The sequence below is a fragment of the Conger conger genome, chromosome 18, assembly GCF_963514075.1.
Source record: "Conger conger chromosome 18, fConCon1.1, whole genome shotgun sequence".
NCBI lineage: Eukaryota > Metazoa > Chordata > Actinopteri > Anguilliformes > Congridae > Conger > Conger conger.
Genome location: NC_083777.1, coordinates 22638555 through 22653208, shown reverse-complemented (window position 1 = coordinate 22653208; position 14654 = coordinate 22638555). Strand labels below are relative to the sequence as shown.

Below are 14654 nucleotides of genomic sequence, written 5' to 3'. Positions count from 1 at the left end.
TGATGTTTCTGGTTTTGGTTTGCGTTGAAACGGAGTTGTCAAAACGAGCGGGGCGGACAGCGAGGTGGCACCATGGCGACGGATGGGTCACGCAGACGTCCCGTGTTCTCCTGGTGTTCGACGTTCTGCTCTGTGCTTCTTGCTTGAGTTCTGCATGCCCAAAACTGAGATGTCTGACAGTTTGACTAATAATTACCTGCAGTCTGGGGGGGGGGGACAGAAGTAACTTGTGTTACTTTTCTGTTCGTTTTGATTTCCCCCCCCCCTCCCCCATCCCCTCCCCCCCCCTCTCTTATGTATTTTCTGTGTTGGCTTTTTGTTCTAATTGCGGGACGTTCTTTACCTTTTTAACATTAAAAGCAAGCGACAGAACTGCAACCTGTGCAGAAATCGAGGCATAGAATAGACCCAGACGCTATACCCAGCCCAGTAAGTGCAGTCTGTCCGTCTGCTGTGTTGTGTGTCCTTCCTTCCTTCCTTCTGTCTGTCTGTCTCTCTCTCTCTGCCTGCGCCCCTCTGAAGGCTGAGCCCCGCCCCCTCCCTCTGACCCGCCGGAATGCACGCCCCTCTAAGCCCCGCCCCTCACTACCTGCCCGTCTCCACGCATGCTGACCCCACCCCCCCCCTCCTCCACCCAGCAGCATTCCGCTGAGACGCTTTTCGGGAAAGGGTTGGGGTTTCCTGGTTCTCCCTCCTGCCTATACCGTGTGTGTTTATCAGCACTAGTCTGCAAAACAATGCCGTATTGTGTGTGTGTGTGTGTGTGTGAACTTATCAGTTTTAGGAATAATAGCTTACCATTCTCTTTGGTTTTAAAAAGGCCGCCCCCTTTTGTGCAAATTGTGTGATCCATGCCAAAAATGTTGTGAAATGGCTTTTAAGAGCAGTCACGCAATCTCTGCTTCTCGGGGAAAATGTAAAATTATGAGTTCTAGTGGTTACATATATAAGTACCTAGTGCTTCATTTTTGAGGTGCTTGGAGGGACAGTAATTGGAATCGGATGCGCGGTGGAGAGAGCATTAAATGAGTCAGAACTTTTCAGAAATATCTAAACCCTCTTCTCGAGTGGCGTTTGTGTAAGATTGAACAGGTATCTGATCTCCACAGGGGCTATGTTTAGTTGTGCTGTCCCACACTCACACTAAGTGGCCCTGGCAAAACTGTCAATGTGCTCAGCTGAGCTAGCCAGACATATTGTCTTGTCCTGGAAAGACACAGTGGGTCATTCCCACAATTATATAGGGTAGCACTCAGGAGTGCCTCTGGCGGAGTGACTACTCTGATTAGTTAAGGTGACAAAATGAGAAGGGAGATTTACTGCCAGTGGGGAGAAAGTGTTTAATGCTCACTGCTAAGTGACAGTAAGTTGTATTTTGGGGGCTCTAGCCTAGGTGTCAGTCTGCGGACTAGGTTTTCGGGTAGAACAAGGATAATGTTTGCTGGTGTATGCGACTGTATTAAAGTATAAAATCATCACTGAAGTCAGCTGTGGCAGGTGGAAACTCTCACTGTAATACTGGCTTCCTGTACTCTTGAATAGAGACTGGGAGAATGTGTGTAGCGTAATAGGCAAATTTTAGTCTGGGGGCTAAATTTGTGTAGCCCAATAGGCTAATGTTAGCCGATGGACTGGCACCCAGGCTAGCTGAACACAGGTAAAACCAGAACTGAACCAGATCCCTCCACCAGGCAGCTATCATGGTTGTGCATATTCATATTCGGCTGCTGCGTCTTGTACGGCGTCCGTGGAATAATTTCCCGGCGTGTGAAATGCTTTGCATGCTGTGACCTCCAGGCGCGGTGATGTGATCATTGTTCCCATGGAAAGTGACGGGGCGGGGCTGCGGGGGCGGGGGTGTGGGGGGGGAGGTGTGCGGTAACGCTCCGGCGTTGAGGCGGCTTTATGCAAATGGAGCTCTGGAGCGCCGGCTGCAGCTCCGCTCAGTCCCGTGAAGCCCGATACTCCGGGCTCAGGTTCCCAGCGCTAACCGCGCGGCGAGTAAATATCTCTGCGCCGATTCAGCTCCTCAGAATAAGACTGATCTTTGGTTTGATCGGCGGGCCTGATCCCCAGGGGCTGCCCCCACGGGCCGCTCTGTCTCTCGGGATTAACTGATCTACCGTGGTGACTCGCCTCCCGGAGTGATCCCTGACATCATGAGTACAGAGCAGCACAATGCCCGGAGCACGCACACACACACACACACGCGCGCACACACGCACACACATACACACGCGCGCGCACACTCGCACACACTCGCACTTGCACACACTCGCACTCGCACACACACACACTCGCACTCGCACACATACACACACACGCACACACATACACACACACATACACACGCACACACATACGCACACACATACGCACACACATACACACACACACATACACACACACACATACACACACACACACACACACACATACACACGCACACACACGCACACACATACACACACACGCACGCACACACACACACACACACACACGCACACACGCGCACGCACACACTCGCACTCACACACACACACGCACACACACACACGCACACACACACTCGCACTCGCACACACACGCAAGCACGCACACACACACACGCACACACACACGCGCGCATATGCGCACACACACGCACACACACGCACACACGCGCGCACACACACACACGCGCACACACATACACACACGCACACACACGCAAGCACGCACACACACACACGCACACACACACTCGCACTCGCACACACACGCAAGCACGCACACACACACACGCACACACACACGCGCGCATATGCGCACACACACACACAAGCACGCACGCACGCACACACACACGGTCGCCATCAGCCCCGCTGTCGGGCAGATCGATCGTTCAGCCGTGAATTACGGGCTCCCTGAATCATCTGACAGCCAGCTGAGCGAACAGACTGAGCTCAGTGATTCATATCATCGTTCAGGCCTGTTCATGAAACGTTTTTAACGTGAGCGTACGAGTTTATTCCCTGCCTTTCACCTTAGTTGACCTCGGCCCGTAGTATATTAAAATGGACAATTCCACGGATGTCTCCAAAGCACTGTTTCGTGATTTGAATGGTTTGACGGGTGTCCGTTGAAGCGATTTGTGAATATTTGTTTCGGAAATACTCCAGTACTGCGGAATGTGGAGGTTTTTTTAAATCTGTCTTTGTACCCAAATCTGTTTTCATTGCTTTAATGTTTCACTGATAAAACTGAAATTAAGGAATAACTTCCACTGTCGCTTTCCTACAGATCATCAGGCAAATTGTTTTGACATTAACACAATAATGCAAATGTAATCAGATTTATGCGTAGTCGTCTTGAACAGACTCATTACGCCATCAAGGTAAAATGTAGCCTGGTCTGTTGGTTTGGATTTCCATAGAAATGAAATTCCTGTTTTACAAGTGGTGAATCCTATGCATCAGAAATTTCTGCTCTTGCCAAAAGCTATTTTCCAAATTTTGGCGTGAGATCAGACTCGGTGTTCCCTTGGCACTTGCGATTTCGTGATTTCCGCGGTGGCTGTTGTCTTTGGCATGCGTTCGCGTCTGAGAGTGGCGATGAAACCAGGTGAAACCTCGCCATCTTCGCTCTCTTGTCTTCAGATTCAGGTGATCGAGGATGACCGAGTCAACAAGAGCAGCGAGCCGTTCACGACCGGGGTCAGAGGTCAGGCTCCGCCCCTTGTCACCACCGACTTCCAGGTCAAAGATCAAGGTAAAGGGCTGTCTGCGCTCCCCTCTGGGAGGTGGGAGGGGTTGTTGACACCATTCCCTTGTAATGATAACCGCCTTTGTGTGTTAATGTGGCTCAATGCCGTTTTCTCCAGACCCGAGTCAAAGACGTAACTGTTTTGGATTCAAAGACTTCTGCGCTTTATTGAACTTGTCTAGGGTATCGGAACCTATGAAGTACTCTCGTTGGTTGTGATGTTGTAACGTGCTTCGCCCTGCCTCTCTCCTCAGGGAACGCCAGCCCCCGCTACATCCGCTGCACCGCCTACAACATGCCCTGCACCTCCGACATGGCCAAGCAGTCCCAGGTGCCCCTGGCGGCCGTCATCAAACCGCTGGCCTCCTTACCGCCGGACGAGGTGAGGGCTGGAGTGCACACACACACGCACACACACTCACTCACACACACACACACACACACACACACACACACACACACACAGGCGCACACAAACGCACACACACACACACACACACGCGCACACGCGTATTGGCAAGCGCACACAGGCACACACACGCACGCACGCTCACACACACACACACACTCACACAAGCGCGCATGCACACGGGCACACACACACACACACACACACACACCCACACACACACACACACACACACACACACACACACACCCACACACGCATGCACAGGCACGCTCATAAATTGGCCAGCATTGAGGGACACTGGCACACCTGCATGCATACACATCCTCGTACAGAAATGAATGCGCAGACGTGTGTATACATACCTACTCAAAACCTAGAAATACATGGAAATCCGATTTTCATGTATTCATGGACACACACACACACACACACACACACACACACACACACACAGCTCGATGAAAGGGGATAACCGTTGTATGTTTTATGAATGTCTCGAGCTCCATTTCATGGCAGATCATCCTCTGCTCTGAGCTGATATTTATATTCATGTATTTTTAAGTGGGGTGTGGAAGGCTATCCTTCAGTTTTATTTCAGGGAGACGGGCACCCAGCGGCCATTCCCCTCCGTCAGACTCCGGCTTTGGACATTTCCTCATCTAGCAGCCTTTTTACTGCTGCAGTCATACATGCGCATGACACAGGCCGGACTAGCGGCCGTGCTCTCTGTACCTGCTTACCCTCAGTCCCCTGGGCACCCCCGCTGTGTGCATCACTGGAGCAGTAATCTCATGCACTGTATCAGCCATAGGTGCCGTTTCTGTGAGCTTTGCCAGTGGTCAGAATGACCGTGATGAACGCGCTGGTTTTGTCCTGCCCGGTCCATACAGCGGAGGGCTGCGTTTCTCACCCTCGGTGGCCTGGCCGTTTACAGAGCCGCTCCTGGTTTTTCCCACGAGCGACATCAGCTGTTTCCTCAGGAACCGGTCGGGCCCGTCCAGCGGCTAATTTTAGAGGCTTAATTCCTCCCCTGATTGGAGCTGGGGGGACTGGGATCTCCTGGGGCTCAGCACCACACCCCACCCCACTTCAGCCTGTATACCTTTGTCCTGATTATTCACACTTTCCCTCTTCTTAATTTGTGTGTTTAAAACGCTCGCCTCCGCTCTGACCCTTGATCAGACTCTACATGTTCCTCTGTGCAGTCAGGGATATGTCGGGAATTGCGTTGGCTGATCCTGGATCAGTGCTGAGGAGATGGGGGCGGGGGTGAGGGCTCCATCTACTGGCAGCCTTTTACATTGCGTCACATGACCCAGTCCTGCTGCTGCAGTTCACCTGCCCTGCCAGCTCTTCACACACACACACACACACACACACACACACACACACACACCCTCCCACCCTCCCTCCCTCTCAATGGCGCAGGGTGTTAGTGTTACTAATCATAGGTGCTTTTTCAGTTGCCTGCACTGCAGCTGTCTGAATAAATCAGTGGAGGAAAGTTACCGGGCCGTGTCAGAGACACAGCAGCTGCTGGGCTACAGCGCCCCCTGGTGCCTGGAGTGGGCGATGAGTGGAGAGAGCACTCTCCATTCGCTGTTCATCGTGTAATCAACACGGCTTGCGCGTTCAGTCTTTAAAAGCACGGTGTTAACGTCAGGGTGTTGTACTGCGTGTCTCAGTTCACACATGATAAAGGCATTGACATGTGACAGCCTGTCCCAGTACAGTTGAGCAGTATGGAAGTTAAGTGGGAGAGTGAAGTCTCACCTCAGTGTGCCGTGTCATCTATGTGAGCGTCCCTATGTGGGGATGTATGGTGCGTCTCCATGGGACACAGAATAAGGAAGGGCTCGATCCTTCCTGTACCCCAAGCTTTAGTGGTCCGTCCCCCAAAGCTGTGAGCCGTTTGTGATTGGTTGTTCTCCTTGCCAGTCTTGCCCGGTCCGCTTTTTCCCCACACAATGCCGACGCTCTCCTCCTCCCCCGCAGACGCCCCCGTACGTGGTGGACCACGGGGAGACCGGGCCCATCCGCTGCAACCGCTGCAAAGCCTACATGTGTCCCTACATGCAGTTCATCGAGGGCGGCCGCCGCTTCCAGTGCGGCTTCTGCAGCTGCGTGACGGAAGGTGAGTGAGCCTGAGGTGTGTGTGAGTGTGTGAGTGTGTGAGTGTGTCTGTGAGAGTGTGTGTGAGGTGTGTGTGCGTGAGAGTGTCTCTGTGACGTGTCTGTGACGTGTGTGTGTGACGTGTGTGTGTGACGTGTGTGTGTGACGTGTGTGTGTGACGTGTGTGTGTGACGTGTGTGTGTGACGTGTGTGTGTGACGTGTGTGTGACGTGTGTGTGACGTGTGTGTGACGTGTGTGTGTCAGTGTGTGTCAGTGTGTGTGACGTGTGTGTGTGAACCACACACATGGCGGTAACTCCCTCTCCCTTCCCCCAGTCCCTCCGCAGTACTTCCAGCACTTGGACCACACGGGCCGGCGCGTGGACTGCTACGACCGGCCGGAGCTCTCCATGGGCAGCTACGAGTTCCGCGCCACGGTGGACTACTGCAAGGTGCGGCCGCACTGCGGCACTTAACATTACTCAACATAACATTACCAACATTACATTACATTACCGTTAGTACTGACATATCCAAAATGCGTACGTTTTACCTTCACATCTCCCTGTTCTAGAACAACAAGTTGCCCCAGCCCCCGGCGTACATATTCCTGATCGACGTGTCGTACAACGCCGTGAGGAGCAACCTGGTCAGCATCATCTGTGAAGAGCTGAAGACGCTATTGGACTATCTGCCCAGGTACGTAGAGCTGCGCGTGTTGGAGGTCAGGTCTACAGAAAGCCTCATATGAAGCCACAAGGTTCAGAGGTCAGGTTTACACAAACCACATACAGAAACACAGGGGGGTTAAAGGTCAGGCCTACAGAAACCACAGTTTAGAGGTCAGGTCAACACAAACCTCATACAGACGCACAAGGTTCAAAGGTCAGGTCTACACAAACCTCATACAGAAAACAAAAGGTTCAGAGGTCAGGCTTGTAAATTAGCACTACATGGGGTTTACAGATTGGGGACACAATGCCACTAGCCTCTTGCCTGTGTAGAAAAACGTTCCTCAAACATAAATAAATAAAATTAAATCCAAGTTGAAGTTTGAAAACCATTGAATAGTTCACTTCCTGCAGTTCCTAGTGCCCTTTATTTTATGCTCTGTGAAATGCATATTTCTCTATCAGGTAGTGCATATTTCATAATGTCAGATAATGCTGACATTATGAAATTTCTCACATTCTTTAGCTGATCGGCTGACACATTAAGCCCTTAACAGAAAAAAGTAATTTGCGACTAGTATTGATTACTAAGTAGTAGTAGTGCTCAAAAAATGTTTACTGCTGCAGTTTTATACTTCAATACTTCAGTACTTTAATTTCACTCAAAGGTTACTGGTGCAGAAATGAAAAGTCTGGAGAATGTTGGCTTCCAGTGCCATTGGTCAGCATGTACTGTTGAAGGATTGTTTTGCTTCATCTTAAAAGGCACCTGGGGTTTTCCTGTGGAAATGACTGATACCCATTATAATTTGCCTAATTACAGTACTGCATTTGTGTTTTAGTTCTCTCGGAAAACATTCAATTGGGGTTGACACTCACAAAGAGGAAATGTATCCATTCACCGCTGGCTTTCATCTGTGTAGCTAGATATCGATTTGCTGTAACTACGGGTTAGGGGTATTAATGCATGTTTTGCGGAAGGTGGGGCATATCGGTGAAACCCTTGCAAACAATAATTGCCTCTTACAGGCCCTTGCTAATGGCTTGTTAACGGATGGGAACTCAATTTCCAATGCGGTGGCCAGATCAAGCTGGATTGCTTTTGTCTCGCTGCGTGATAAATGGCCTCGGTGCTGTATTCTTCAGAGGTCGGTAAGGCAGGGTAATCCATCACAGAGTAGCGCGCGGCCGGCTGGCAGGGCTCCATTAATCAGGGCTGGCGTTATCGGCGCGTCCGCAGGGAGAGCCCGGACGGAGACTCCAACGTCAGAGTGGGCTTCGTCACCTACAACAAGGTGCTGCACTTCTACAACGTGAAGGGCTCGCTGGCCCAGCCGCAGATGATGGTGGTGTCGGACGTGGCGGACATGTTCGTGCCCCTGCTCGACGGCTTCCTGGTCAACGTCAACGAGTCTCGCGCCGTCATCAACAGGTGAGGCGTTTGTCTGTCTTGGTGGAGTGTCACTTGTACGTGGCCAGCAGCATATAACAGAGAGACGGCGGTGTCTCTCACCTGCCAAGTGGTGAAAGGTTCACTGGCTCGTTGCCGTTTGTATGACTCCACCATTTTGGCTCAAATTCCAGGGGAAAAAAAGCAGTCTTAAAACATTTTGTCAGTTTTCACATGTTCAGTGAGTTGAGACCCGTTTTCCTGTTTGTGGCTGCAGCTTGCTGGACCAGATCCCGGAGATGTTTGCGGACACGCGCGAGACGGAGACCGTGTTCGGCCCCGTCATCCAGGCCGGGCTGGAGGCCCTCAAGGTGCGCCCACTTTCTCTCCGGCTCTGTCAAAATCACATGACCTCCATTCCTTCAACACTGCTAAGAATCACCATTTTACTGTAATGCACTCATTGGGTGAAACGAGTAGCCGTTTTACAGATTGCTAAACTGAAGCGTTATAGGTAAATGGCATCTTTTAAATGCTGTTGTTAGACACGTTTCTGCTAGCCCTGATATACGAGCGATGAAGTTCATAAGCTATTAACGACCATCAATGAAGCCAGATCGTATGACAAACGTCATCTCGTAAGAGACGGCTAATGACAGGAGAGGCTTGAAGGCGACTCCTGATCAGCCAGGGTGACCCCTGACCCTTCACCCCCTCTCCCCCACCCCCCTCCGCAGGCGGCGGACTGCGCCGGGAAGCTCTTCATCTTCCACTCCTCGCTGCCCATCGCCGAGGCTCCTGGGAAGCTGAAGAACCGCGAGGACAAAAAGCTCATCGGCACGGACAAGGAGAAGGTACGCACCGCTACACGTCCCCTGCGAGCTTCCCCACTGATTTATGTCTGTTGCAGAACATCGGAGATTTGTGTCTGTTACACAAGAGCAGAGATTTATGTGTTCTGCAGTAGTCCCAGGAGGGTGCCGCTGGTTGCTTTCTCTGTTGGGAGGGGGGTGGGGGGATAGCGTGCACCCAGCCTGCCGTGTCCACCTGTTTTGCGGTACGGGGGCACGGGTAGATGTATGCTTTCTGATGAGAAAACCATCTTGAATTTTCTGCTGAAACGTTTCCTGCCTGCTTCATCTGGAGACACTTTTATGGCACACTCACATATATGCACAGACCAGGGCAGGCACACACACACACACACACACACGGACACGGACACGGACACAGACTTGCATGCAAAATGAGCACTCGTGCACAGGCAAGGTTTTGAGCCGGTTTCTCTGTGCCCCCCAGTCTCTGTTCCAGCCCCAGACCAGTTTCTACGGGAACCTGGCCAAGGAGTGCGTGAGTCAGGGCTGCTGTGTGGATCTCTTCCTCTTCCCTAACCAGTACCTGGACGTGGCCACGCTGGGCGTAGTGCCCGTCTCCACCGGGGGCTCCGTCTACAAGTACACCTACTTCCAGGTGAGGAGGTCCCCGCAACACCCACACACACACACACACACATGCACGCTCATTACATTAGATTACATTATTACATTATTGGCATTTGGGAGACGCTCTTATCCAGAGCGACGTACAGTTGATGAGACTAAGCAGGAGACAATCCTCCCCTGGAGCAATGCAGGGTTAAGGGCCTTGCTCAAGGGCCCAACGGCTGTGCAGATCTTATTGTGGCCTACACCGTGATTAGAACCACCGACCTTGCCTGTCCCAGTCATTTACCTTAACCACTACACTATAGGCCGCCCTAGAAGGATCGGAGGGAGGGCCAGAATTAAGCGTCCCTGCTGTGTGTGATTAGGAGTGAGGAGTGTGAGGTGGATGTTTCCTGGGCCCACACCGTTTGGGTGCCCTAACGGCGGGCGGTCACGTGTCTCCCTCTCCTCCCTCAGGCCGCCTCGGACAGCGAGCGCTTCCTGAACGACCTGCGCAGAGACGTGCAGAAGAACATCGGCTTCGACGCTGTGATGAGGGTCCGCACCAGCACAGGTGAGCCACACTCTCACCTCTCTCCACACGGGGGTGCTGTAGACCCTCTGCTGTACCCTCCTCAAACGGCCCCAGGGCAGGGTGCCTGGACGTAGCCCCAGGGCGGGGTGCCTGAACGTAGCCCTGTGAAAGGGCTTTTAAACATCACGCCGTTATCAGTGCCCTGTCCTTAATCCAAACCCACGTCCTCCTCCTTCCCAGGGATCCGAGCGACGGACTTCTTCGGCTCTTTCTACATGAGCAACACCACGGACGTGGAGCTGGCCGGCCTGGACTGCGATAAGACCGTAACCGTGGAGTTCCGCCATGACGACAAGCTCAGCGAGGAGACGGGTGCCCTTATGCAGGTGAGACAGAGTCCCGTGTCTGTGTCTGTGTCTGTGTGTGTCTCTGTCTCTGTCTCTGTCTCTGTCTCTGTCTCTGTCTCTGTCTCTGTCTCTGTCTCTGTCTCTATACGCCTTGTCTCTCTCTCTCCTCAGTGTGCGGTGCTGTACACCAGCTGTACCGGTCAGAGGCGGTTGCGGGTTCACAACCTGGCGGTGAACTGCTGCACCCAGCTGGCTGACCTGTACCGCAACTGTGAGACCGACACCCTCATCAACTTCTTCACCAAATCCGGTGAGCCCCGTCCCAGGGCCCCAGCCCTTCTGCCCAGAGAACAGGGCCCTCTCCGCCCTCAGAGAGGGGTGTTTGTGTCATTTACCTATTTCTCTTGCTGCCTGAGCACCAGGACTCCAGTGTATTTCCTGAGATGACTCCCTCAGTGTGAGCTCACAGAGGTGCAGTTCTGATGGAGAATAGTCTTCTGCCTCTTCCTCAACCTCCCCCTCCTCCTCCTCCCGCGCAGCGTACCGCAGTGTTCTGAACAGCCCCACGAAGACGGTGAGGGACAGCCTGATCAACCAGTGCGCCCAGATCCTGTCATGCTACCGCAAGAACTGTGCCAGCCCCTCTTCAGCCGGACAGGTAAGGGCTGTTTCCCTGAGCCGCACAGACCGACAGAGCTAACTCTGTAGTCCTTTGTGAAATACCCCCAGTTTAGTTTGCCCCAGCTGAATTCCCCCTGCCTCGCCCTTTCTGGGATGCATAGTTTCAAGCTGCTTCCTTCTCCCAGAGAAGTGCCGGGTGTGTTGTGCACAGGATGGCCTGTGCTGTAGAGCGCAGTCTCACCCTGCCCTGTGTTATAGAGTACAGTCTCACCCTGCCCTGTGTTATAGAGCACAGTCTCACTCTGCCCTGTGTTATAGAGCAGTCTCACCCTGCCCTGTGTTATAGAGCAGTCTCACCCTGCCCTGTGTTATAGAGCACAGTCTCACCCTGCCCTGTGTTATAGAGCACAGTCTCACCCTGCCCTGTGTTATAGAGCACAGTCTCACCCTGCCCTGTGTTAGAGCGCATTCTCACCCCTCCCTGTGTTCGAGCACAGTCTCACTGCCCTGTGTTGGAGCGCAGTCTCACCCCGCCCTGTGCCCGTCCCTGCAGCTGATCCTGCCGGAGTGCATGAAGCTGCTCCCTGTGTATCTGAACTGCGTGCTGAAGAGCGACGTGCTGCAGCCCGCCGCCGACACCTCGCTGGACGACCGCGCCTACCTGCGCCAGCTCCTCAGCTGCATGGACGTGTGCGAGAGCCACGTCTTCTTCTACCCCCGCCTGCTGCCGCTGGTGAGTCACCCGCCACCTACAGCGCTCCCTCTGGTGCACTGGGCACCCGCAGAGTGGGAACAAACAGGGCCAGTTTGCCCTGGGCAAATTCATCCCCCGGGACTGTTAATGTTATTGCTGCTACGGGACTGGGATTGCCATTATTTACATCCCTGTGGATTACAGCTGGGCCATCTGCTAATGTCATTAGATGATTGGTTAATTTGATGCTTGTTTCGATGATTGATTTATTGATTGATGTGTTGGAAAGTTGATTAGCTGATGTATGACTTGATTGTAACAGCAGGAACTTGGTTGCTTGATTGGTGGCTTTATTTATTCATGTGTTGGTCAGTTGATTGTGACAGTGTTTGTGATTGGTCCCTGCAGCAGAAGCTTGGTTGATGGATTGGTTAGTTGATTGTAACAGCGTTTGTGATTGGTCCCTGCAGCAGAAGCTTGGTTGATCGATTGGTCAGTTGATTGTAACAGCGTTTGTGATTGGTCCCTGCAGCAGAAGCTTGGTTGATGGATTGGTCAGTTGATTGTAACAGCGTTTGTGATTGGTCCTTGCAGCAGAAGCTTGGTTGATGGATTGGTCAGTTGATTGTAACAGCGTTTGTGATTGGCCCCTGCAGCAGAAGCTTGGTTGATGGATTGGTCAGTTGATTGTAACAGCGTTTGTGATTGGTCCTTGCAGCAGAAGCTTGGTTGATGGATTGGTCAGTTGATTGTAACAGCGTTTGTGATTGGCCCCTGCAGCAGAAGCTGGACATGGACAGTGATGCTCTCCCTGTAGCGGTGCGGGACTCAGAGGAGCGCTTGTCTAAGGGCGGGGTTTACCTCCTGGAGAACGGACTCAACCTCTTCCTCTGGGTGGGGGCCAACGTGCAGCAGGAGCTGCTCCAGAACATCTTCGGCACCCCCGCCTTCGGACAGGTCGACCCCAGCATGGTACGACCCGCCTCATACATTTTCTCATTTTTACATTACATTAATGCCATTTGGCAGACACTCTTATCCAGAGCGACGTACAACCAAGTGCACTCCCATAACCAGGGATAAGTTAGAGGGAAGTACAATTTCAACTGCTAACAGTACAGCAAAGATAAGGGCTAGGGCCTATTTGATTAATAAAATAATAGTGGAAGCCCATAAGCAGTTCTGACGGGACGTTTAATTTCATATCAGTCCGCTGTTTCAGTCCGTTATTTTCCGACGCACGCATCAGCAAGCACAGTGGTTTAAATGTCCTGCATTAAAAATTCCAACAGGCATACATTTATGTATAGTGTTCTCAGATTCCTGCACATACCTTGGTGTTCGTGGAGGTTTGAATTTCCTGCGGACGTACAGGCTGAGCGGTATAGCGTTTCAGCATTCCCACACACGCGTCAGGCGCAGTGGTGTTTAAGATTCCTGTGGGCTTCTCGGCCGGGGTGCTGTTATTCACACACGGCGGGTGACATGGCCTCCCTCTCCCTGCAGACGGCCCTGCCGGAGCTGGATAATCCCTTCTCCAAGAGGCTGAGGGAAATCATCCAGTCCTTCCGAGCCCAGCGCTCGCGGTTCATGAAGGTGAGGGTCACTGTGCAAGCCCCTGAACCCCACCCTGCGGTGGTCTCTGTCTCTGTCTCTGTCTCTGTCTCTGTCTCTGTCTCTGTCTCTGTCTCTGTCTCTGTCTCTGTCTCTGTCTCTGTCTCTTTGTCTTTGTCTTTGTCTCTGTCTCTGTCTCTGTCTCTGTCTCTGTCTCTGTCTCTCTCTGTCTCTCTCTCTGTCTCTCTCTCTGTCTCTCTGTGTGAGTACAGTGTTGATGGGGGTGTGTGAGGGCAGTGTTGATGGGGGTGTGTGAGGGCAGTGTTGATGGTTGTGTGTGTGTACAGTGTTGATGGGGGTGTGTGTGTACAGTGTTGATGGGGGTGTGTGTGTACAGTGTTGATGGGGGTGTGTGAGGGCAGTGTTGATGGGGGTGTGAGGGCAGTGTTGATGGGGGTGTGAGGGCAGTGTTGATGGGGGTGTGTGAGTACAGTGTTGATGGGGGTGTGTGAGGGCAGTGTTGATGGAGGTGTGTGAGTACAGTGTTGATGGGGGTGTGTGAGTACAGTGTTGATGGGGGTGTGTGTACAGTGTTGATGGAGGTGTGTGAGTACAGTGTTGATGGGGGTGTGTGTGTACAGTGTTGATGGGTGTGTGTGAGTACACTGTTGATGGTTGTGTGTGTGTACAGTGTTGATGGGGGTGTGTGTGTACAGTGTTGATGGGGGTGTGTGTGTACAGTGTTGATGGGGGTGTGTGTGTACAGTGTTGATGGGGGTGTGTGTGTACAGTGTTGATGGGGGTGTGAGGGCAGTGTTGATGGGGGTGTGTGAGGGCAGTGTTGATGGTTGTGTGTGTGTACAGTGTTGATGGGGGTGTGTGTGTACAGTGTTGATGGGGGTGTGTGTGTACAGTGTTGATGGGGGTGTGTGAGGGCAGTGTTGATGGGGGTGTGAGGGCAGTGTTGATGGGGGTGTGAGGGCAGTGTTGATGGGGGTGTGTGAGTACAGTGTTGATGGGGGTGTGTGAGGGCAGTGTTGATGGAGGTGTGTGAGTACAGTGTTGATGGGGGTGTGTGAGTACAGTGTTGATGGGGGTGTGTGTACAGTGTTGATGGAGGTGTGTGAGTACAGTGTTGATGGGGGTGTGT

General features: G+C 52.5%; 1 protein-coding gene across 1 annotated transcript in view; it reads left to right on the top strand.

Moving 5' to 3' along the window:
* Window positions 1–14654, top strand: part of LOC133118086 (protein transport protein Sec24C-like) — a 28329-nt gene that overhangs the window by 9076 nt on the left and 4599 nt on the right. The window contains exons 10-25 of the mRNA XM_061227791.1: window positions 3639–3750; window positions 3999–4126; window positions 6152–6290; window positions 6605–6720; window positions 6843–6967; window positions 8180–8371; window positions 8607–8700; window positions 9067–9183; window positions 9629–9799; window positions 10231–10327; window positions 10529–10674; window positions 10807–10945; window positions 11175–11293; window positions 11810–11989; window positions 12731–12922; window positions 13457–13546. Of these exons, the coding sequence (XP_061083775.1) occupies window positions 3639–3750; window positions 3999–4126; window positions 6152–6290; window positions 6605–6720; window positions 6843–6967; window positions 8180–8371; window positions 8607–8700; window positions 9067–9183; window positions 9629–9799; window positions 10231–10327; window positions 10529–10674; window positions 10807–10945; window positions 11175–11293; window positions 11810–11989; window positions 12731–12922; window positions 13457–13546 (2157 nt within the window). The remainder of the gene's footprint in view (window positions 1–3638; window positions 3751–3998; window positions 4127–6151; window positions 6291–6604; window positions 6721–6842; window positions 6968–8179; window positions 8372–8606; window positions 8701–9066; window positions 9184–9628; window positions 9800–10230; window positions 10328–10528; window positions 10675–10806; window positions 10946–11174; window positions 11294–11809; window positions 11990–12730; window positions 12923–13456; window positions 13547–14654) is intronic.